Below are 24,260 nucleotides of genomic sequence, written 5' to 3'. Positions count from 1 at the left end.
TTACCAGATAAGCTTGCTTCTCAGATAAGCGAGTTCCAGAAAAGCGTATACAAACAGGGCCATAAGGAAATCCCAAGCAAAAGAATGCAAGAAGCAAAAGAATTGGTGACTCTAAAAGAAGTTTAGCTACTTTGCTTTAGGTGCGGGTTATTGTAAAAGAAATGAGAAAAACTGTAATAAGAAAATATAAGGGCTATTTTGGCAGCTAGTGGTTGGTTAGCCTCAGGAAAAAATGACCCAACAGGAATTATTTTGGACATGGAAATCCCCCACCACCGGCAGGGCAGTGCTGCCCCCCTCCCGTGTCGCTGTTTGGAGGAGCTGACCGCGGGGCAGCTCTGTGGGAGCAACTTGCAATGATGTTTAATTAGTCCGGCTGACTGTGCCACCACCATGCATGCTCTTTTTTAAAAAAAAATACCAACCAAGAATACATGACATATAGTAGTAATCCTAAGTTAATAGCATCACCTTTATTTTGTACATGAGCAGGCCATCACTATATTCATGAGCAGCACATTTGGGATGACATGCTGATAAACAAGCAAAATCTATCACCAAGTCATCAGGCCATCACATAGTATGGTACATGATGTTTTCTAGAAATTTAGACAAATCAATCTATGAGAAAGTACCAAGTTTCAGCCGATACATATGGTAGAACAACATTCATTTAGCTAATGCAAGAGACATAAAAGGACAGTTTTCTATACGTTACAATTTAGAAGCCAGCTAAAATACATTCATTCAGCTGATGAAAGAGACATAAAAGGACAGTTTTTTGTGCGTTAGGCATAGATACAAAGCAAGTCGAGTCCCTCAAGAAGCCTCTGGTTGGTGTAATACCTAAGACATCTACAATTAGATCAATAATAATGGAGTCATTGTTGAAAATGGTCTAGAAAAATGATCAGGTAAAGCTTGCAAGTTATATCTGACCATATTAAAGACCAGGTAAGTCAAAGAAAGCATATATATTTTTACATCTAGAAGCTGCAAAGGTCAGCAAACTCAAGTAAATATGAGTAAGTAATTTTGTTAACAAACCACTCGAGCAAGTGTGCCCTTATTCCCAAAATAAAACATTGCCCAGGACAAGTTACTAGTCAGAAGGAATACGATACCTATGCTACTCCAGAGTCTACCTAGTTACTAGTCAAACTAAATAAGGTACCTATGCTACAATGCCCAGGACAAGATAATATGGTCTGATAGGACATGGGCATCGGGATTTTTTCCTTGGCTTCTAGTGCAAAGCAAGTTGCTCAGTGCTGATAAACTGATGACCATGAACTGGTCATGCAGCCCAAACTTTGCCTATGTGACTAAATGCATAAGAAGAACTAAAGTTGCAGCTGATGATGTACACACCTTGGAGCATTAGGAAAGAAAGAAACCGCAGGATCTTTGATGGGCGATCAGCGCAATTGAACCATGTCTGTCAAGCAAGGTCCCTTGATGTTCATATAATTTGTAGCCTTAAAGTTTGTTCATAGCACTGTCAACGTTTATAGACCTTTCACCAAGGCTCTACAATCACAATAACAAAGAAAGTTGAAAGTAGAAAGTGATCAAATCTTTATTATGAAGACAACTAATACTCGATAATATACAAGCAATGGTCCATACTAATAATAATTCTATCTTAGAAAAATATTTCGGAATTCAATAAACCTTCTTGCAATAATCAGTTGAGACGCACCAACAGAATTCAGACTCGATATCAACACAAATAGATTGCTACAGTTTATGCAAAGTACGACAATTGTATGCACATATCACGAAAATGCAATATAGAATGGAAAGGCAAATATAGTTTCCCCAATCCAGGTGAGGAATGGTAAGGGTTTTTGTACCTCTGAAGCTAATCCAGCAGAGATAGCCTAGCTTCTCTTTCTTACCTCCTTGTCTGTCCCATTCTTAAATATGATCCCACAAATAGAGGCAGTACAGAAAGTTACTAATAACCAATAGTGCTAAGAAGAACTATTCATTAGTAGCTAGTAAGATGTCAAAGTTAACTAAAATTCAGTTTAGTTAAGAAACAAGGCATGCATTTTTTGTTGCAGTAAAGTTAACTAATTAATAGGATTGTGCAACATCAATGTAAATATTTTTTCCAATTTAAATAATCTATTGAAATGACAACACAAACAAATGGATGCTTTACAAGGAGAATGCGATAAACAAAATGAAAGAGGCAAGAAACATATAACTATACATTCTTACTGCAATGTTTGTGTTCATCTTACAAATATGATGAGTATATATCTGATTCATCTGGGGCTTAAACCTATATATCTAACTAAAAAATTGAATCAGTGTTGGTGCTCGTGCTGGTTAGTTGATGTTCCCAGGATTGGATCTCAGATAGAACAATTGGGAATCGAGATGTAAACTACACGAAGGAGCAAGAACTCACATCACAGTGGATGTCGAGGACGAAGACAAGGTCGAGGCGCCGTGGTGGATGCTGAGGAGGCAGCGGAGGTAGAAGTCCATGGGTAGAGGCAGCGTTACAGACGACAGGGAGGGGACACGGTGACCCGTGGACGCAGAGGCAGAGAGATGGCGGTGCCTGGATGAGGAGTCGAGGCTTGGAGCGACAGCGTCGCTTGGACGGGACGCGAAGCGGAGGTGGCGCTGGGACAGGAGGCGGAGGGGCAGCAACGCCTCGACGAGGAGACCAATCGGCATCAGCACGTCACTCGGGGAGCCGCACTGGGATACGGCATCCAGACCTTCGAGGTGGGAAGGACCTACCCCGGGGAAGTCGCGAGGAACAAGTCGCCCAGCCCCACGGCGTGGACTTCCAACTGGCAAGGAGTTTTGGCCCATGCCTCAGTTTCCACGCGAGCCGCCTATCCGGGGAAAAGATCGGGATCCCAACAGGATTTTGGGTTCCCAAATTAGCCCTAAGGGCTAGTGCTAATTTGGAAGCATCGGGCTGATTAGCCCTGGGAAGAAACAATCTCACGCGGAAATTTTTGGATTTTCCAATCCCCCTCCACCGCAAGGTAGTGCCGCCCCTTCCCCGTTGCTATTTGGAAGTACATAGTAGTTTGGACGCAGGGCAGTATGGTGGGAGGGAACAGTAGGAACCATGATGACCCTATCCAGCTACCTGTGCCACCACACACTTTTTCTAAAAAAACTACCAACCAAGAATACATGGCATACAAAGTAATCCCAAGTTAACAGCATCACTTTTCTCCTGTAGCAACCACCATGCATTTTGCAGTTCATTCATGAAGACATAAATGATGTTTTCTAGAAATTGAGACAACATAATTGACGTGAAAATAATACCATGTTTCAACAATACAAATGATGGAACAACATATCGCATCTAGCTGATTCAAGTTTCTTCAGCATGCCGGTCATTAGAGATGGCAGCGCTACATTTCTTCAGTTTAAATGGATGGTCCTTTAGTTTGAGAATTGGGTTTTAAATCGTTTACATTTGCTTAAAACTCTGCGTGGGTGTAGCAGTATGCTACTACCTGTAATAATAATAATGTTGGACTCATACTTCTCTTTGAGAAGGCTGAATTGAGAAGGCTGAAGCCAAATTTTATCCATTATCTTAAAAAATCTAGCTGATTCAAGAGACAAAAAAGGACATGTGTTCTCTATGATTTAAGGATCTAATTAGCCATAAAACTACTCTCTTTAACATAATTGTTGCTGTGATAAGAGATTTTCCTAGGACCTTCCCCCAGTCATTTTCTCTCGCCTCTTGGTTCTCCTCAAAACTCACTAATTCTGGCAAACAAACAATAAAAAGAAAATTAAAATTAGTGTTGATCACATAATATAATAGCAACAATAACACTCGATTTATTCAAGATTAGTTCATTGCCTTCATATAGCAGCAAGATTAGTATGTTTCGTATTAAACAAACAGGTGGACAATTAGGCAAAAATGAAACACTAGTTCTGTAGACAACCTATATCATTAGCAGCACAGACACCAGGAGGTCTATGACATTCAAGCATGCACAAAAAAAATCCAATAATCAAATATATAGCTGCAAACATATTTACACTAAACAATTGTAGTTAAAGTGTAACTTGGGTGAATCATCTCTAATCAGAAAAACAACAAGTGGACTAGCAATAAGCATAAGCATTCCAGCAAGCAGAATATAATTGAACTAATTTTTTTCACCAAATCTCATGGCCTTCTAAGATTTAATTGACCTTTTTTGCACTGGTTAGAGATGAGGTGTGCTCTGGTCATATAGACATGAGGGACTATTTGCAGGTGTCCTTGTTCGTGGGCACATGGATGGCACTCCAATTTAGTCGAGTGCATGAAAACACTACAAATCAGTTCTACCTGTTCAAACTTTCATTAAGTTAATCCCTCGCAAAGATTTCAGCTGTGCTAAAACCCAAAAAATAAAGCAAGGAAAACAACTGAATGCAGTCAATAACTTGTTCCTTTCTTTCAGGTATCGCATATCGTATCTCAATGTATAAGCAAAATCACAGCTACTAGCTACCAGCAGTTATGAAACCAACAATCATTCATTCAGTTGTTGTTTTCAAAGAGATAATACTTGAACAATCAAACAAATTGTAATGATTAAATAAACTTTTGTTTTCGGTTCGAAACCACATGATGATTCTAATGATACTATAGTATGGATGACCAGGCAAGGAAATCATGGGTGGCACAACACATATATGCAATGAGACGAGGTTAGCAGTTAGTACCAGCTGCATCCATGTGCCGACTATTATAATGATCATCATCGAACATGTGCATAATATCATTCTTTACAGTAATAATATTGCTGCATTTTTTCCCTTCTTAACAATCCATTTTTACAGTAAGTATAGTATAAATCGTAACAAGCAATTTATCCTTGGCAACCAATAGAATGGGATGCTTACCTAGGCATACAATGTCTCATGAAGAGATGAACATGGAGTGTATCTTGAATATGACAGTCTTGAAGCCACCAAGATCTACAAGAACTAGGAATAAAGGAAAGAGGCTTATAAACCCTAGGCAATAGGAGAAGGGGAGGGGGAGAACTCACGTATGCCGAGCAGGAAGATGAGGTGGCAGACTGGCGGTTGAGGTGGAGGCATCGGTGTAGATAGAGATGTCCGAGGGGCATGTCGCCGGTGCCGGAGAGGGGAGGCGCTGGATGGGGATGTGGAGGGGTGGCGCTTGAACGTGGAGTGGAGAAGTACACCTGGACGGGGTGTGTTTGGATGGAGGGATGGGATGGGACAGGACGGGGTCATCCCACTTTTACATTTGTTTGGTTGAAGGTTAGGTGGGACGAGGATGGCATCAAATTCGAATATTTCTCGACAAAGAGGGATGAAATGGTTCCTCCAAAACTAGCGGATCGATCCATCCTCTTGGACGGCGTCTAGCTCCCGTCTCCTCCTCGCGCCATCTCGCACCCGCTCACACCACACGCCCCCTCCTGCGCCGCGCCCTGCCTCGCCCGCACACTGCTGCGCGCAAACCGTCGCTCGACCCGTTGCCTCGCCTCCGCGCGAGCCCCCTGCGCTGCTCGCCCCCCTCACTTGGCCGCGTGCCACCCGTGTCCAAGCCGTCGCGCTCGTGCCCTGCCTCGCCGCCCGCATGCACCGGATGCCGCGCGCCTCTGCCACCGTACCGCGCCGCCTGTCGCTCCTCCACTCCCACGGCCACGTGCAGAGGTGCGGCCACAGCCAATGAGGCGTGACGGTGGGGTTGCGGGCAAAGGGGCAATGGCCCAGGGTCCTCCATGGCCGGTGAGAGGAGGGGCCATGGCTCGAGAATCCGGCCAAATTGGTCCATGCGAGCTCAGGGGTGAGAGGAGGCTGATTTCTTCTAGTGGATGGCCGGCGTGCTCGGGGGAGTGGCGCCGGAGGGAGGCCAGGCGGCACTCAGTCCTGCACTCCCGTGCGGCGACAAGCCGAGGAAGGGGATGAGGCCCTGCTCTCTGATGCTCTCTGATGCTGACAGTGGGCCCTGCAGCTAACGGAATACAAACACCGTTTATTTCATCCGTCCTCGTCCTTCCAACCAAACAACGAAATTGGACGCTTCCATCCCTCCAACCAAACACCAAGTGAGATCATCTTCTCCCTTAAAAAAGGATGATCCTATCCCATTCCACTTGTCCCTCTATCCAAACACACCCTAAAAAAGGGATGATATTGTCCCGTCCCACTTGTCCCTCCATCCAAACACACCCTTGGTCTATCTCGTTTGGTTCTTTAGTCCCTCCTAAAATTTCTATCACATCGAATGTTTAGATACTAATTAGAAGTATTAAATGTAGACTAATTACAAAACCAATTGCAGAAATGTAGGCTAATTTGCAAGACGGATTTATTAAGCCTAATTAGTCCACGATTTGACAATGTGATGCTACAGTAAATATATGCTAATGATGGATTAATTAGACTTAATAGATTCGTCTTGCGAATTAGCCTCTATCCGTGTAATTAGTTTTATAATTAGCTCATGTTTAGTCCTCCTAATTAGTCTCCAAATATTCGATGTGACAGGAATTTTAGCCTATGGGGGTGTTTGTTTCTTTAGTTGCTCCTAAAATTCCAGTCACATCGAATGTTTAGATACTAATTAGAAGTATTAAATATAAACTAATTACAAAACCAATTGCACAGATGGAGACTAATTTACGAGATGAATCTATTAAGCCTAATTAGCCCATGATTTGACAATGCGATGCTACAGTAAACATGTGCTAATGATGGATTAATTAGGCTTAATAGATTCGTCTCGTGAATTAGCCTCCTAATTAATATCTAAACATTCGATGTGACATGAATTTAGCGACTAAAGATCTCATCCACGGCAACGCGTAATCACCTTACTTGATGTGACGTTGCGAAGGTTCTACTTGTCATTTATGTTCGTGTAGTTCTGTGTAACAGCATCCATTGTAGTCTAGCTGGTTAGGATACTCGGCTCTCACCCGAGAGACCCGGGTTTGAGTCCCAACGGAATCTAACCTGGGTGCTGGCTGGCAGGGATCTTCAATTATTGATGCTCCATCGGTTCTCTGAGCGCCTCTGCGTCCCAGCCAATGCATCAAGGTCAATTTCTTTTAAAACCTGGGATCTGATTAAGCCAGACATTAACTGAAACAATATATCCATTCTGCATGTCTGTTCGCTGTGCTAAACTCTCTGTACATCTATGTGCTAGTGTCTCAGATCATCTAAACCACCTTTTTTTTTCAGCTATCCAATTGCTCAATAATATCTACAGCACTAAGTATGAGAGGTTTCGACCAGGACATATAAGCAGAAACCCTATGTCAAGCACACACTGCTCTACCATCTGCAGCAGCCCTGAACCATCAGCAACTGTATCTGCTTCCTAGTGGTGTCTAAGACTCAAGCTCCAGGGATCAGGAAAATTAATTGACTGAAAGAATGGAAGGATCTACGGATCATCAAGGTCATCTTTAGATTCGACAACTCTGGGACGATCACGATCTGCAGCTATTGCTTGGAGCTCACTCAGATGTTCTGGTATCAGTGTGCCCAGCTGGGGGTTATGCGGGTTCTCTGCATATGCGACGTGGTAAGCTGCCACACACGCCTGTGGCCACGCGATCATCATCCGGCACTGCCACAGAAACACAAAGCAAGAAAACAAAATCAGAAACGAAGGGTATACAAACAGCAAGCAACACCCATAGCGGGTAATTCTATGAAAGCAAGTCGATAAATACCAGTATCTCTTGGAAGATAATGGTATGCCATTTTCATTAACCCTGAATCCCTCGCAGTACTAGTAGAAGAATCTACAACAATAAGGTGGAGAGGTAGGTGCATTACATTCCACTATGACCACCTAAGCAAAATTAATTCAAAATTCCCCCCCGTTGACCCTCAAAAAAAAATTTAATTCAAAATTTCCAGGAGGTTGCTGGTGACTAATTTATATTTTTTTCTCATACCAACTATAATCTGCAAGCCTTTGGATGGTATCAACTAAAATCTTCCTAAACTGTGGCGTGGCATATAAAATATTTAAATCAGAAGATATATGCAGCGTTTCAGACAAAGATCATAGATAATTCAATCAGGTTTCACTAATGCAGATAAACACAGAAAAAAAAAGGAGTGACTTTGGGTGCAATACCATGTAATAACCGATTAGGAATGCATAGATGGATACAGGCAGAGCTAACTTCTTCTGATCTTTATCCACGGTGGCTAGTGCCCATGAACCAGCAACCAGTGAGGCCAACGCGCCTGCTGTCACGGAAGAGAGGAAGCAGAACGAACCAGTAAGGTCTGAATCAACAAGATTTTCTATCCCACGGAGAACAAAAAGGGACCACACATCCCGCGAAGCCACACAGAATGCCTTCCCCCGCGCCCCCACATGCACAAAACCCCAGCGGTTAGCACGTCCCAGCATTTTCTCTGATACAGAAAAGCAGCAGCCCTGTCCTGACAAAATGAACTCGTCATTGCCGCCAGCTGCCGTTTTCATTGCTCGAGCCAATCCCCGAATTGCTGAGTTCACTGGGACAGCCATTGCACCCATGCATATGTCCCCAAAGGCTGGTCCGAATATCGTGCCACAGAATACTTCGACAGCACCACCTGGCATGCGGATACCATAGACAAGCCGGACATGTGCCAATTTTGCCACTGCCACATAGACAACATAGCGCAGTACCTGCATGGTCCATGCCATGCTCACCAGAAGTGCTGCCACATAAGCCATCCGGTAGTTCATCAAGTGCCCTTCTGCAGCAGCAATGCAGCTGATGGCAACTGTCCAGAAGGCCATATAGCCAAACATTGCAAGAAGGACAAAGATAACAAAGCAAGAAGTAGAAGGTGGCAAGTGTGCTCCAGTGACAGAAGCGGAAAGCAGCTCAGAGGCATGCCGAAGACGTGGACCAGAGGCCCAACAACTGTATAGTCCTGCTCCAACGACGAATACAACTACAAGCACTCCAATACCAAGTGCAGCACTATTAGCAACGAGGAGTATGACTACACCGCAAGCGAGTGCAAAAACAGGGGCAGCCCAGAGAGAGGTCTTGATGGCTTTTGGAGGGTTTGTGACTGCAAGGATAACCCAGAAGCAGGCAGAAATTGTGGATACTATGACAGAGGATACCAGAGGGATGAAGTTGGAGAAGGGCTTGTAGGTAGGGTTCTGGTGGGAAGAGGCCTGGACGCCTAGGAAGATTGTGAGGGCAATGAAAGCAAGTAGATGGAGGATGAAGAACACTTTGGTCACACTGCCTGTGAACCCACTGCAGCAACCACGACTATCTGGGACCTCAATGTTGCCAAAAGGGGAATAAATTTGCTCTTCAATTTCAACAGCCACCTGAGGAAGTATTATTTGGATGTATTAGCAAAAATATACTCAACTTGAACCAAAAACAATAAAATTCATAAACAGGAATGTGCTCTTTCGTGCAAGCTTAACAGGTAAAGTGATATAAGTCTGTGTGTCCTTCAAAGAACTAAGCAAACTATAATCTGGATCGTCAGTTGTTAGTTTATGTTCAATTCTGTTCATACAAGAGTTATGTTGTTATCATTTTATAGTGCTTAAAACCATGGTCAAGTTCAAATCATTGAGTGTAACTATGAAGCAGCATACTCATGCCTGAAGTAATGCCTTGTAATTTGTCAATACCCATAAGGCCATAAGATAAAGATCCAAGTATGCATTGGACGTCTTTGGGGGAAAAAAACCGAGAATATGTCACAGATATTTTATGCTAACTAATGCAGATTTGGAAATAATTATGTACATTATATCTGATTAATGTAAAGAAGCACATCGAGGTGAGTCAGAATTACTCTAATTGCATATCAGACGATAGAAAATTACTAATTCCACGTAATTGAAAACATTGTCATTGGTTTACCAGCTTCCCAGGAAAGAATTGAACTTAACTAGTGCTTAACACCCATAAATAGACTAGCACAATTTCTAATGTAATGCCAATTGTAACTGCAGTCACAAAAGATTTTCCCTTGGAAATATTTTTTAGATGAAGAGAGCTTCCCACTGAAAACAATAAAAAACATTGTTTGAGAAGCATAAGCAACTAAACACAAATCAGTAAATTCCTTGCAGACTGAGCACAATTACATGAGAACCAAAATAGAAACTGCTGGGATGCTATCTTAGTTTACCGAAACTGCCACAAGTGCGTTAAGCTTAAGGTAAACACCAAAGGGATGGTAAATCACTGTTTCAAGGATAAGAATTCCACATCCGGTTGTCATTTAGGCTGGAATTTGAAAGTAGATTAGACTGAACTAGTCATTGTGTCCTAAGATCACAAGCAACTCTAGCACATGGAAGATTCGGAAATTGTAACCATGGAAGATTAACCGGTAACTACAAAAGGTGAAGAACATAAGGACAACAATAACATGAATTTTTCGATGCGGTAAATGAACTACTATATAACTACAACAGACTTTTCATGGAGATCGATTTCAGTTGCGTCGAGGTCCCCATGCTTCTGCAGTTCTGCAATTGCACTAAAAGCACCGGATTATTATATATGCCCTTAATGGATGTACGGTCCCTCAATGATAACAACACAATTAAAACGGCATGTAAGAAGGCAGCCGTGTTTCTAACTTCCTGGAAGTTTCTTATGTTCCCTTAACTGAACTACAAGCACTGAATTACTACCTGCTATACCTTTGCAAGTTTATACTACAGGCTACTGCGAACAATCATTCATCATTAACCAACTGCAACCCCTACACCACCGACAACTGGTGGGTTCAATTTCTCGGAAGGACGACAAACTGCTCACGATCGCTGCATTTCCGTACAAACTGTGAAAACTATCTCTGCAAATGATTCGATTCAACCCAAAATTCTAAATTCCAAACACGCGGAAACCCAGAGTCTCCATGGTCCAGGCAAAGCAAACCAGTGCCCACCGACTCGCATCGTCGCACTCCCAAACAGGCCACCCAACCCCCAACCACTTCACCGCGTGAATTTCGATTTTACCTCACCGCGTCAGTTTCAGTTTCAATTCCGGCGACAGTCTGGAAACAGGAAAGCGCACGAGCGGGCACGCAGGCAGAGGGAGAAGAGAAGGGTAGGAGAGGGCGCGCGTCCCTCACCTGGTACGGGCTCGCCGCCGGCGTCGGCGTGCCCGTCGACGCCCCAGCAATGCCGGCGCCGCCGCCTGGGAAAGCCGCCGTGATCTCGCCGCCCCGCCTCGCCATCTCCTCTCTGTGGGTGTCTCTCTCTGGAGTCCCGCAGCTTTGCTCTGCTCTAGTGGTCTCGTCTCATCTCCTCCTCCCTCCTCCTCCTCTGCTTTTCGCTTTCGCGGCGGTCGTGGCTTTCCGCTTGCTTCGCCTGCTCTGCTTCGTCTCTGTCCCACAGATAGCACGGATATGGCTGGGGCCGGGAGGGAAGAGGAGGAAGTGGGGTTCGTGGGTGAGTGTGCGGCCACCGCCCGGTAGGGGGGTGGTTTCCTCCTCTCTCCGGGGTGTCGGGGCTGCTTCGAGCTCGCAGTCGCAGGCGGGCCGTTGAGGAGGTGAGTGTACCTCTGGTAACGGGTGACGGGGCAAGAAGCCGCGGAGTTCGTGAGTTGGTGGGGCTGCGCCTGGTGGAGGCCGTTGCACCTGTTACACGTCAGCGCTCTCGGCTTCCAAAGTTCCATAAGTCCATATACGACCCTCTGCCGTAGACTAGAAATGAGAAGTCTTTTTTTCCACACGGAAATGAATTCTTTCTTTGGCGATAGTGGACTTTGTTGTGTTCCTCGGCAGATGCAGCTTGCAGCTGCAAGTTTTTTTATGATTGTTTGAATCATAAATTAGTAATCCTGGCATTATCTCTTATTTCTCGAATGATCTTTTATGTCACGGAGCATCTGTACTTATAAAAGATCATGTGATCTAATCTCTAGAAAAAAAAACTTCAATACAGACCGTTCAACTGTTCAGGCAAGACCAAGCATGAAGGTACAAACTCATGGAGCGAGCGAGCAAATGACCTCTATCAAACCATTTTATCCTTGTGCAGTGCTTGACGCAAGTCATCGTGACACTGACACGCGCTAAAGTCATGCATGTGCAATTTTGTGCGTTCGATTGTTATAGAAAGCGTACCTGACATCAAGAAACAGATGCAAGCACAACCCCTCAAAGCAGCATGTAGATTTCAGTGTTTTTCTTTCTAAAATGCTAAGGTTTTCAAAATAGAACATAGGATTATATTCCCCGATCGTGCAGAAATTGGACTAATCTGTACAAAGTTTTCGAGAGAGAAAAATCATGTGCTACAATGGAGTCGTAAACCTGTATAAGTGTAGTATATACTTGCACGATGTAACAGACGAATTATTTGCTCGAGGAATTCATGCAAAGATACCAGCCACGGAGGAGAAACTATTATGCCTCCCAATGATTAGTGCGTCACCCTTTTTCCAGTGATAGTGCCCCTGGATAGGGATAGCCGGATAGGGATGGATATGGGCAGGCCAACTAGCACGGCACGCATGGAATCCATAGAAGAACAAAAGGAGGTTCCTTTTCTTTGTTGGAAAGAAAGAAAGAAAGATATGGTCATATGGAAGGGGCTGGAAATCCATGATATCGAGGGACCAAAAAGCAAGCGGCACATGTTGGGAACTCGAGAAATCAGAAGCAAAGGAAAAGGCTAAAAAGGTAAAATGAGTGGTTGGGCCTGCTTGGCAACTTTACAAGGCTTTTCTAAAGAAGAAGAAGGGGTTGTGATAGTGAATAACCAATCAAACCCATGGAGAACAGTCAAAGCCCATGGGCCCATTACCACAGAGATCCGAAATGTGGCGGTTGTTGGCAAAATTCTACTTCTCGAAAAGACCTATTTTTTTAATTCAGCAAAAGAACTATTTAAATGCCGGTGTAGATGCTACAGGCATAAAACAGCGTGTCCTAATAAAACATCTGCGTTTCCTAGTTAAACGAAGACAATACCTTATGGTCATCGCGGTTCCCAATTAATAATAGATAATACAGTTGGTGAAGGAAGTGCAATAGTAATTCCTTGCACAAAACAATTGATCTAGACCCGATGGATTCAAGCCAGTGACACGCCATGTTTGTGCTTGAAATTTAAGGGGTGTTCTAAATTTTAGGAGGGTCACATCGGATATTCGGATGCTAATTAGAAGGACTAAACATGAGCTAATTATAAAATTAACTGCAGAACCCCTATACTAATTCACGAGACGAATCTATTAACCTAATTAATCCATCATTAGCAAATGGTTACTGTAGCACCACATTGTCAAATCATGGACTAATTAGGCTTAATAGATTCATCTCGCGAATTAGACTCTATCTGCGCAATTAGTTTTGTAATTAGATTATATTTAATACTCCTAATTAGTATTAAAACATCCGATGTGACAGGTACTAAAGTTTATGAGTGTGTTGCCAAACCGGACCTAAATTGATTTTTCATGTGTGCATCATTAAAACTTAGCTCAAAGAAACTCAAAGTAGCAATTTTTTGCATTTTTACATGTGCATATTGTTGAAGTTAGAGATATCCGTATATGGTTTGTATTGTGTAATCCTAGAGATATGGATGTTGGGATTTTAGTTCGGTTGTTAGAGATAGGAGTCTTGATGTAATTAAACTCAACCAAACCAATATCTGTAACACCTAGGATGTAATCTGTTCCATATATATTAACGTGCAACCGTGGCGAGCTATGATAGACAACCACGTTCTATTATTTTACACATGTAACATTTAGACATTGCTTAAATGACAAGAGCCAAACTGCTTTGATCCCTATAGGTTGAAAATACACGCCAATTCAGCAAGAGAATTAGCAAATCTAAATTTTTATTCTGGACTTCCCCCTCAGGGCTGGCACCTTTATGGCCTTATGCAAGGTGTGGAGAGAAAAGTTTGCTTCTCCACGGGTTCCATTTGCTCGCATGAAAAGATGAAAACGAATCAGTTCAGTGTACAGACAACAGATCGCAAGAGAGCAAACAGAACGTGTAAGAGAGCTCGTCTAAGATGCCGTTTTATTCCCAACAATTGGACAATTTTCAGGTCCTCCTCCTGGCTCCAAAACTAATGGCTTGTGGTACCTTCATCAGGACTCTCAGCTCACAGTAGTCTACTAGCATGATCTGGAAACATGTAACATGTTGCCAGCCATGAACATGAACCATAATATCTCAGATTTTGGTAAAGTGATGATCTTCGGCTGAGAGTATCTCCAACAGCTTATGTAAAATGGATTGATATTCCTAAACTGTCAGGATACCTAAAAGCGGTCAAAAAAAACTGCTTCAATAATTTTGCTATATGGATTGCTATCCCTAAATTTTTTTAGACTACGATCTAAATTCCCCTTGACTCAAATATACCGATCCAAATCCAAAATAGTGGATTGCTGTATTCTTGGTTCACAGCGGAAGAAGCCATCCGCCGCAACACGGAAGCTTCCGAGCCTTCCGCGCTCACCCAATCCACCGGTGCCGCCTCACCGCCGGAGCACCACCTCGCCGCTGGAGCACCGCCGGAGCGCCACCTCGCCGCCGGAGCGCCGCCTCACCGCCCGACGACGCGAGCAGTACGAGGGCCGCCGCCGCTCGGGTCTTGGATGCTGCGAGCGCGAGCCCGTGCTAGGTGCTGCCTCCGCGGCTAGGAGCCGCCAACAGGGCGAGGAGGGGCTGCAGGGCCAGTCAAGCGTCGATTCGAGATGGGGAGGGGAAGAGGAGTAGGCTCTGGCATTGATTTGGGGGTGGAGCATGGTGTTGGAGCAATGGCGCGGCGGCGACTTGGGACGGAGGTCGGTCGAGGAACAGCGGCGTGGTGGCGATTTGGGACGGAGGGCGGCCGAGGAGCAGTGGTGCGGCGGCGATTCGGGAGGGAGGCGGCGGAGCAGAGCACCGCTCCTGCGTTCTCCCCAATGTATCACCGATACGCCAGGAAGGCAGCGTACCAGTATCGGATACGCACCGATACGTCAATACTTCCCGATACACGTATCCGAATAATTCGATTTAAAAATAAATAATTTAATTCCGATACATGGTCGATACTCGGCGATACGTCCACCCGATACGTTTGACAGTAACACCTCATTCTGAAGCCGTGCGGCGCCGGAGACCCAGCCGCTTCTGCAGGTTCAGTCGAACGGCAGGGAGGCGGCGGGGCCAGGAACGACGAGGCGACGCGGCTGGAGCGTGCAATGGCCCAGGCATTCCATAGCACTGCTGAGCTGGCCAAGCACCTTCCCACCGGCGCCGTGCTCGTCTTCGAGGTGCTGTCGCCGGTGTTCACCAACGGCGGCAAGTGCTAGGACGTGAACCGTGTCATGACGGCTTGGCTTGTGGGGCTCTGCGCCGCTGCGTGCTTCTTCCTCTGCTTCACGGACAGCTTCCTCGACGCCGGTGTTTTTATTTCGAAGGAAATATGGAAAAAATGATTTATTTATATACACTAGATGTCGGCGTATCGGGTTTTTGAATTTTGCCGTATCGCCGTACCGGTATCATGTATCGGTGAAACATAGAACAATCCGCTTCCATCTACACTCGCCGCTCCACTGTCCTGAAGTTAGAGTGCTGCTTCCCTGAGCACGAGGAGAAGGAGGAAGAGGATGGTGCCGTGGCAATTTGGGAGGGAGGTGGCTACGGGAGGGAGCGGATCGGAGCGGCGGCAGGAAGGAGTAGAGGACGTCAGGGGAGGAAGAGGATAGATGAGAGAAGATTGATTTGCAGATTAGCCCTTAATATAAAAATCTACTTGGAAATTAGTCCCCGGAAGAATCATAGGTATCCAATTTTACCAAATTGTTGGAGATGCTCTAAGATCTCTTTGCTTTCTCCTGTTGCAAACGCACGGGTACTCTGCTAGGATCCCCTTCCTCTGTACGCCTCGGGTACTATTTGGTCGAGGCCTCGATGGCCACTGGACATGGGTGCGAGCTGGAGAGCTGGACCTGGAGTCCTGGACCACTTGCGGAGCCGTGAAGCGCCTTCCCTGTACTGAACGTCTGTACGATACGAAATACAGCAGTCGGTAGATTCTGGATCTGCCCCAGAAACAATCCACAGGCTACAGCCCCGCAGGCCCAGAAAGCAGGCGTTGAGCTGCACAAAAAGACGAGCACGATAAGGCCAAGAGCCCAGAGCCCTCACTTGCGCGCTGGCCCAATCGTGTTCCTAGATCCGGCCGCCAGGCGCCATCATTTTCAGTGCGTGCACTCACTCTCACAGTCTCACTTCCACTCCAGTGGCTCCCTGTCAGATGAAACAACCAGTGCTACCTGCTGGGCTGCTACCGTGCTCTCTCTTCCCCATGGTCCCAAAACCGAGAGAGAGAGAGAGAGATAAGTTTTTTCAGAGACGACATAACAGTCCGGATTTCCAGTATTCTTATCCTGCTCTTCTCTGAGCGCTGAATCCTGTCTGCCATATGATATGAAGCACAAAAGGCTTTGCTCGAGTCAGCTCACGTGAACCAGCCTGCCCTTTTCGTATGCGTACAATGCGTGGCCGTACGGCAGATCTGATCACAAAACAAGTGCAGAGGTAAGCTAGTGGGTTCTTTCCGTAAAGCATCTTTCCCTGTTGGATTTCTCATCGCGGCCCGTCGTCCATCACCAACTGCTCTCTTGCGAGGAGAAGCCATCGTCTTCGCCTTTCCTATCTGATGGAGGGGTTAAGTTCAGTTGGCGATGTGATGATCTGATCACGTTCTCGCCTTTCCGCAATGAATGATGCCGGATGCGTGAACTTAACTTGCAGTTAGAAATGGAAGTTAGTGTTGAGGAGGCATGAAGAATTCTTTACGCCAAACCTGTGATGATTTTAGTCGTTGCCGACAGCAACCTCACGCACTCCGCTACTGACAAAAGCTCGCGAGCTTTTGCTCGGAACACACTGGATCGCGCACGATCACGGCACTCGGGCACCGCGGATCGATGCAAGTGCACGGCAAGTGGCCTGGCCTGAGCTCAAGCGGCCGTTCAGTGTTCAGCAGAACTGATCAGTGCCTTGCAGTTTTAAAAACATGCGATTAGGTGTGTCGTGAGTCCGGCGGTATGGCTCGTGGAGGAATCATGCACGAAAATCATGCATGTGGTGAGGTAGTCAGTCATCAGTGGGCTTGCTGATGCGGATTCAGAGATCCTGCTGCGTTCCTTGGAATTTTTCGGTGCATCCCTGAAGCCATTTTGATTCTGTGTAGCGCTTCCCGGCGAATTGAGATTCTCTCTTAACGGCATGAAAACCAGCTAGTGAATGCAGCGGATCCTCAGTCGATCAGGGCCCGTGATTTCGTTTACGCGTGATTATCGCATAAAACGGGTTTTCATTCCTGTAATATTGAGGAGAAAATAATGCCACCTTCCGAGATGCTCTGTGCCAATTCTTTTTGAATCAAAATTTTGTATTTGGTTTCTCAATGTAGCTGGTAAGTCGTAACTACAACTTTGGGACATGAACACATACGTAACTAATGGAAAATTTCCTGTACAAGCTGGGACCCTTCATCGATGTCTCAGGCCTGGAGATGAAAGAATGTAACAAGCCGGTCTCAGGCCTGGAGAATGTAACAGTGCTGTACAAAATTAAGGACTGTACTATTGTTCTTGGTAGAGCAAAGAATTTTTCTGACAGGAATTCAATGCAGTTTGCCCCTGCAACGGTCAATTTTTCTCCCTTTGAATGAGGATCATGCGTTAAGCCATTTCATTTCATTTCACCCCGATCAACCGCATGGACTGATCTCCATGGAAATCCAAAATTCGAGAAACTGATTACATGAACGAATGAATACAATAGACATTATTATTGCTCTTGCTAGCATCGATCAGGAAGCCTCATCAACCAAGGCTTGCTGTGCTGCAACAGCTGATCAAACCATCTGACAGAGCAGATTACACAGAGGTGGGATCAAAAGATGATGGAAGAAAACTAGACTGATCAGCGATCAGTAACTCAATTTGCGCTCTAGAGCACCCGGTCGGAGAGCGACGGCAGGCGGCGGAAGAAGTTGAAGCCGGCGGAGGGCATGTCGCCGCGGAACCTGGGGTGCCGGAGGTAGTAGAACCCCATCCCCAGCAGCAGCACCTTGAACGGCACGGCGTACAGCACCAGCGCCGCCAGCAGGGTCACCACCGCGAACACCCCCGTCGCGCGCGGGTCGCGCCAGGACAGCAGCGCCTCGACACGCTCCCCCTGCGCCGCGACGTCGCCCAGCAGCGTCTGCGCGCGCCCGGCCACGGCGCGCAGCCGGTCGTACCGCATCCGGACCACGTCGGCGGGGCGGCTGGAGGGGAGCCCGTCGAACTCCTCGTCCAGCTCGTCGGGGCTCACGCTGTCGACGTGGGAGAGCCGCGGGTCCATGCCCGTCGGCTGCCGCGGCCGGGCACGGTAGCGCCAGAGGAGGACGAGGAACAGGTACAGGCACACGGTGGGCAGGATCATCTCCGGGCAGAGCACGACGGCGACGAGCAGAGCGTGCACGAGCACGGTGGTCGGCGGGTGCGCCCAGGTGCGGACGCGGTGCGCCCACTTCACCGCCGTGGCGACGTGCGAGAGGCAGCCCACGACGCGGAACCAGTTGGCCTTGCTCCGCCGCATGCTCCACGAGTGCGTGTCCGTGTCCAGCAGGTACTGCACCACCTCCGGCCCCAGCGGCGGCTCCGACCGCGCCAGCCGCCCCGACACGATGCGCATCGCCGTGTGCCGCAGCACGTCCTGCTGCGCCGGGCCCAGCGGCTTCACGTAGTGCATCCGCGGCAGCAGCGGGCTGCCGTACGCCTGCATCAGCGTCAGCCACGACGGGCAGGTGAACCGGATCGCCAGCTCCAGCTCCCCCATCTTGCGGACGCCGACGGGGTGCACCGCCGTCAGCGCGAAGGTGTTGGCGTACACCCGGTTGGTGTCGAGCGTCGAGAGGCGGATCCGGAGCTTACCGATGCGGGAGTCCTTGGGCAGCTTACCGGGGTCGCCGCCGGCATCGGCGGCCTTGTACCGGACGTTGTCGAAGACGGCGATGGTAAGCACGGTGCAGGGGTCGAACACGTCCCACGCGTACTGCTCGTTCCACCGCGGGTTGAACTGGTCGAGGATGGTGCGGGTGCGCGCCCACTTGGGGCCGTACTTGAGCACGACGTACGCGTCCGTCGACCCGCTCGCGCCGTCCTTCGCGATCTTCATCGGCACCAGGTTGGCGGCGCCGCGGACGCCGACCTCCAGCATCCCCACCGGCGGCTTCGACAGATGCTTGGACGCTGCGCGGACGTCGCTGGCAACGTTCGCTGCCTCGTCCAGCACGTGGTACCCGCCCTCCAGGCACACGCGGACGTGGACCCGACCGGCGTACGGCCGGGCCTCGTCGCCGCACAGGTTCAGCCACCGGGACGGCGGCTCCACGCGGTCGTCGGCCCGCCTGTGCACCGTGGACAGGGGAACGCGTGCCTGGCCCACCGGCTGCCCGGAGAACACGTCCTCGACGACGACGGCCAGGAAGGGGTCGAACGGCTCCGCGGCGACGAAGAGTAGGTCCTCGTTCCAGCTCGGGTTGGATGTCCCGGCCGCAGCGCTGCCAAGCGGGACGCGGCCGGTCTTGAATACCTGGGCGCCAAGCTGCGCTTTCACGTAGAGCTCCGGGAAGATGGGGCCGCCGCACTGCTTCGCCTTGGCGTCCGGCGGGGACGGCAAGCGCAGGTCCTGCGCCTGGATGACACTGAGGCGGAGGTACCAGAGCTTCGGGGAGAGGTAGGCCTTGGAGCGCGTGTGCACCAGGTAGCCGCCGGAGTCTGAGTGCCACGCCTCCTGGAACGCCTCGTCGACCTGCGTGCCGACCCACACGGCGAGCATGACGTCGCAGGCCGCCGCGCCGTCCTCGCAACAGTGGCCCTCGAGGGTGTACCACTGCGGCGCGAGCGCGCTGTCCGGCGGCGACCGCTTGGGGACCTCCTGGAGGTCGAAGGACACGAAGCCCAGGTTGGCGTCCGGCGGGACGGGCTCCCCCTCCTTGGCCGGCTTCTTGGCCTCCTCGTGGACGGTGACCTCGAGCGAGGTGTCGGTGAGGCTGTCCTTGTGGAAGGCGAACACCAGGTCCCACTCGCCGGCGGCCGTGGCGGCGCGCGTGCGCACGGCGTGGGTGCCGATGGCCAGCTGCGCGTACAGCGGCTGGCCGCCGCCGCCGCCGCCGTGGCGCTTGGCCTTGAGGAGCCGGACGAAGAGGTACGGCACGCGGTCCACCAGGTCGTACGAGGCGCTGGCGCCCGACGCTGCCATGCTCTTCTCGGCGGCGCTCTGGGGGCGAATATCCAGATCGCCGGCGACCCCGGCGATCGCCAGGTCCTTCTTCGACGGCGAGGGCGGCGGCGCCAGCTTGGACGGAGACGGCGGCGGCGCGGCCGCGTCCTTCTTGTCCTCCTCCTTCGCCTTTCCTTCCTCCTTGGGCTTCTCGCCGTCCTTCTTCCCCTTCTCCGGGGACTTCTTCTTGCCGCCCTTGTCGTCCTTCTTCTCCGCCGCCTCCGGTTTCTTCTCCTCTGTTTTGGCCTCCTCCGCCTTCTTCTCCTCGGCCGGCGCCGCCTCCGCCTTCTTCTCCTCAGCCGGCGCGGCGGCGGCTGCAGCATCCGTCCCCTTCTCCTCCTTCCCCTCAGCCGGCGCCTCCTTCTTCTCCGCCGCGGCCGCATCGGCGCCCTTCTCCCCCCCCACTGGCGCGGCGGGCTGCGGCGGCGGCGGGTCGTCGACGAACCAGATCTTGAGCCCGATCTCCCCCTTGATCTGCGAGAAGACGCTCCGCTTCTCGAGCGGGTAGTAGACGAGCGCCTCCTCCCCGCCCTTCGCGAAGGATGCCCCGGCCACCTTCACCTTGCCGAGGAACGTCCCTCCGCGCCGCCCGCTGCCCGTTGCGGCGATGGCCTTCTTGTCGTTGTAGAGGTTGAGCTCGAGCGTCTCGGAGGTCATTGCGTCCGGGTCGTGGACGAGGAACTCGAGGCGCTCCCCCCAGTGCGGGTTGAGGTCCCGCGGGCGCGTGGCAGTGCGGCGGCGCTGGCCGTCGAAGTCGACGACGGCGTAGGCGCACGCCGTGCCCTGGCCGTCCTTGGGCATCAGGTTCCGCGCGTTGCAGACCTCCACCACCACCCGCCGCCGCGCCCCCTCCTCCGCCACCATCGCGAAAAGGCTACTCGATCCCGATCGCCTGGAAGCTTCTCCCTCCTCCACGGGGGTTGGGGTGGGGGGTGTGTGCGTGCGTCGAGAGAGAATATGACCGTTGGAGAGGGGGGAAGAGGAGCGGAGAGAGAGAGAGAGAGAGAGAGAGGCTGGAGCTGGGACTGTGAGTGTGAGGCGGGGGGTGCGGCGGGGTTTAAAAGGGAGAGGCAACAGGTTGGGGAGGTGGGGCCCGGGGGCAGTGGGCCACGTCGGACGGCCGTGCGCGCCACGTGGGCGGGAGGCCTGCGCGGGCACGGAGACTTGTCCCGTAGCGGTTGCGGTGCGGTGCGGTGGCACTGGCACCTGCCTGGGACGGAGGCTCGACAGGGACGTTAACGGCAACGGCATTGACGCGACGGGACACGGCGGCACGAGCTGCAGCGGCGGCGGCGGAAATCCCGCGCCCCCGGGCTGCGTGCACGGTGCACGGCCTTGGCGGGGCGCCTGTTCGGGTGCGGTGCTTCGCGCTGGGATCCTTCTCGGGGATCGTTGCTGGGTTCTCTGACGGGTGGGGCAGCGGTCCCCCCAGCCAGTGTCCGTGCTTTCGATGAGTATATCGCTTTTCCTCCTTTTTTTTTCTTCTGTTTGGCGAGAAGAGTATGACTTTTATTTGAAGAGATGAAGAGAGGAACCTACAAATTTGTAGAGAAGTTGCATTGCATTGTCTTGTGACAAGTTTTTGCACGTTTGTTTGAAATATGATGGAGGAGATCTGGCCTCATCATCTTAAACCCTATTTTCCTCTCCCCCTTTCTTCCCCGCTACCCTCTCCATCTCGAACGGAAATCCATATCCCTCCATTCCATCTCTTGGGGGCGGGTATCGAGTGAGACCGAGACCGGCTCTAGTGGTCTGGATGCCGCGGGAGCCATGGTGCTCTGCATGCCCCGTCCGAAAACAAACAGCATCGGCATGCATCGTGCATGGCCGCCGATCGCCAAACGGTCGCATTGCCGCGCGCGTTAATAAATTCGGCGGCGCATGCAGCTGAAGCTCCCCCTTCACCGGCCGGCAAGCTCGCAGTGTGGTCGGTGGCGGCTAGCAGCTACTAGCCCTGCACTGCAGCAGCAGCAGCAGCAGCGCTGCTCCACCGCCTTTGCAAACGTACGGACGCGAGGGCCCGCGGCCGTGTCAGCTCGCAACGTTCGAGCCGATCGCATTGCTCGACACGGTGGCTCGGCTCCGGCGACGCCCCCCGGGGCCCTCGCCCTCGCCCGAGAGGCGAGACCCACAGACCCAACCATGCATCCAACTAACTTTAGACGGCAGTCGGCGTGCACTTGCAACGTGAGTGAGCCCGTATACGTGTACGTACAACTGTACCCAGGACCGCACGTACGAGGAACCTGACCAGTAGGCACGGTACGGGGATTCCGAGAAGGATCCTGTACCATACGCATTGGAGTCGGCTGCATCTCCGTTATTATTAAGCCTAGCGATATCTCGCGCTGTCGTAGAGAACACTTCGGGCACGTACGTATAGGATCGACGGATGGAGCACAATATAATCCAGGTTTGATCGTCACGTGCTGCAGCCGCAGCTAGCTCCTGCATGCTCGCCTCGTAATCAGCCGCGTGCCCTGCTCCACGTCGATAATCCCACGGCGATTTGGATCCACGCACGCACGCAGCACGTACTGCATAGCATCTGCGTGTCGTTAATTTGTTCTTTTCTGTCCACATGATGCCATGGCTGCGATTTGCAGGCTCTAATTAAGCCCATAACTCTATGTATGCATTACCGACGGCCGTACGGCCTTCAACAGCGAACGCACGCAGTGCGTGACAGACAGACGATAGCACTAGATGTATTAGCATCCACCCATTCCTTTCTCAACGGCTCTCGCGAGGAAGTACCATGGAAAACATTGTAAAATCAAAATGAGCTCGCAGCTCGAGTCGGCTTTTAGTCTTATCTTGTTCAGGTAATAATGTTCAGGTAATATAATTATAAAGTGAGAGAGAGGAGTTTGATCAGGATGAAAATGTATATGCACTGGACCTGTTCGGCTATGCTAGGTTTGGCTAGCTGCAGCAGCCAGCCAGCAAGCTGCCAGCATGCAATCTTGCTGCAGCTGCTACAGTAGGCTAAAACGTTGGCGGCAGCAGCTGCAGTGCTGTGCAGCGAGCCGAACAGACCTCTATTTCCAAGACTATGAAACCTGTTGAAATTTGCATTGGAGGCTATAGAGTTTCATTTCATCTGACCATATCCAATCACATGCCTCGCATATCATCCTTAAAAACTGCGAGATGAACTTCCCACTAGAAATAGACTATTTTCCCAGCTAGCGATCGAGATGCACTGAAACCCACGCCGGGGCCGGGATGCATACGTTTGGTCGAATTACTGTCTCCTCGAGGTTACGTCAATGCAAGCACTCGAATTTGATACTGTGCATCATACTAGCTACTTATTAATTAAACTGTGGCATCATGCACGCGCGCGCGCACGAACACCCTAGCTACCTTCTCCAATTCCTAACAAGAGTTGGTTCGCAAAAAATTGTATATCTATGGTTCTGAATACAAGTCCTTTATGGCATCAACACGATTTTTAATATTCTACTTTGACCACACAAACAATATCTATAAGAATATGGTACTTCAAACAGTTAAATACTATAAACGTATCTTTAACTAACATCAATCTCATGATATCACTCTACACAAGTACACAGTGACTGACGGCAACCTTATTCAACTGCGCTTCGAGGGGGCACAACCGGAGATTTTTGGTGGGAGGTCATTTTTCGGTGATGATAATGATATATGGTGGTAATTTATTTGGAAAAGCAGATTGCATCAAAAGGCACAATCAGAAGAGAAATATCTGTGTCATGGGCGGAAAAGCGGTCACCTCAAAGTTGACTGTCAGGTAAATCTTACCCGGTGGTCAAACTGTTTCTCCACGACATCCGTATCTCCCCAAACCGCCACCTCCTGCCTTACGGTCACGGAAACCTTCCATTTCTGATTGAACTAAATTTGAGTTCCCAAGTGGCTTATTTGGCCATGCATGCAAATCTGCATGCAAGCCTGCCACCAATAAATAAGGA

At 49.6% G+C, this 24,260-nt stretch overlaps 2 protein-coding genes across 3 annotated transcripts; both read right to left on the bottom strand.

The window, feature by feature from the left end:
- Positions 1–7,118: 7,118 nt before the first annotated feature.
- On the bottom strand, positions 7,119–11,445 carry LOC117839342 (uncharacterized). 2 transcript variants are annotated; one of them, XM_034719646.2, is made up of 4 exons: positions 11,125–11,445; positions 8,135–9,346; positions 7,722–7,793; positions 7,474–7,615 (listed from the first exon to the last, which is right to left on the bottom strand). In XM_034719646.2, exons 1-3 carry the CDS (start codon positions 11,227–11,229, stop codon positions 7,758–7,760), a joined length of 1,353 nt encoding a protein of 450 aa, XP_034575537.1. In that variant the 5' UTR covers positions 11,230–11,445; the 3' UTR covers positions 7,474–7,615; positions 7,722–7,757. The 2 variants fall into 2 exon arrangements, with proteins under 2 accessions (XP_034575536.1, XP_034575537.1); XM_034719645.2 differs by lacking the exon at positions 7,722–7,793 and having other exon boundaries at positions 7,119–7,615; positions 11,125–11,407.
- Positions 11,446–17,799: 6,354 nt separating this feature from the next.
- On the bottom strand, positions 17,800–21,339 carry LOC117840746 (multiple C2 domain and transmembrane region protein 14). Its single transcript, XM_034721266.2, has one exon. The coding sequence runs from the start codon at positions 21,160–21,162 to the stop codon at positions 17,980–17,982; it is 3,183 nt and encodes a 1,060-aa protein (XP_034577157.1). The 5' UTR covers positions 21,163–21,339; the 3' UTR covers positions 17,800–17,979.
- Positions 21,340–24,260: the final 2,921 nt, after the last annotated feature.

This window comes from Setaria viridis, chromosome 9 (genome assembly GCF_005286985.2).
Source record: "Setaria viridis chromosome 9, Setaria_viridis_v4.0, whole genome shotgun sequence".
In the NCBI taxonomy this organism is placed as follows: Eukaryota; Viridiplantae; Streptophyta; class Magnoliopsida; order Poales; family Poaceae; genus Setaria; species Setaria viridis.
Note: the sequence above shows the minus strand (reverse complement) of the source record. Positions and strands in the feature narration are given on the sequence as shown.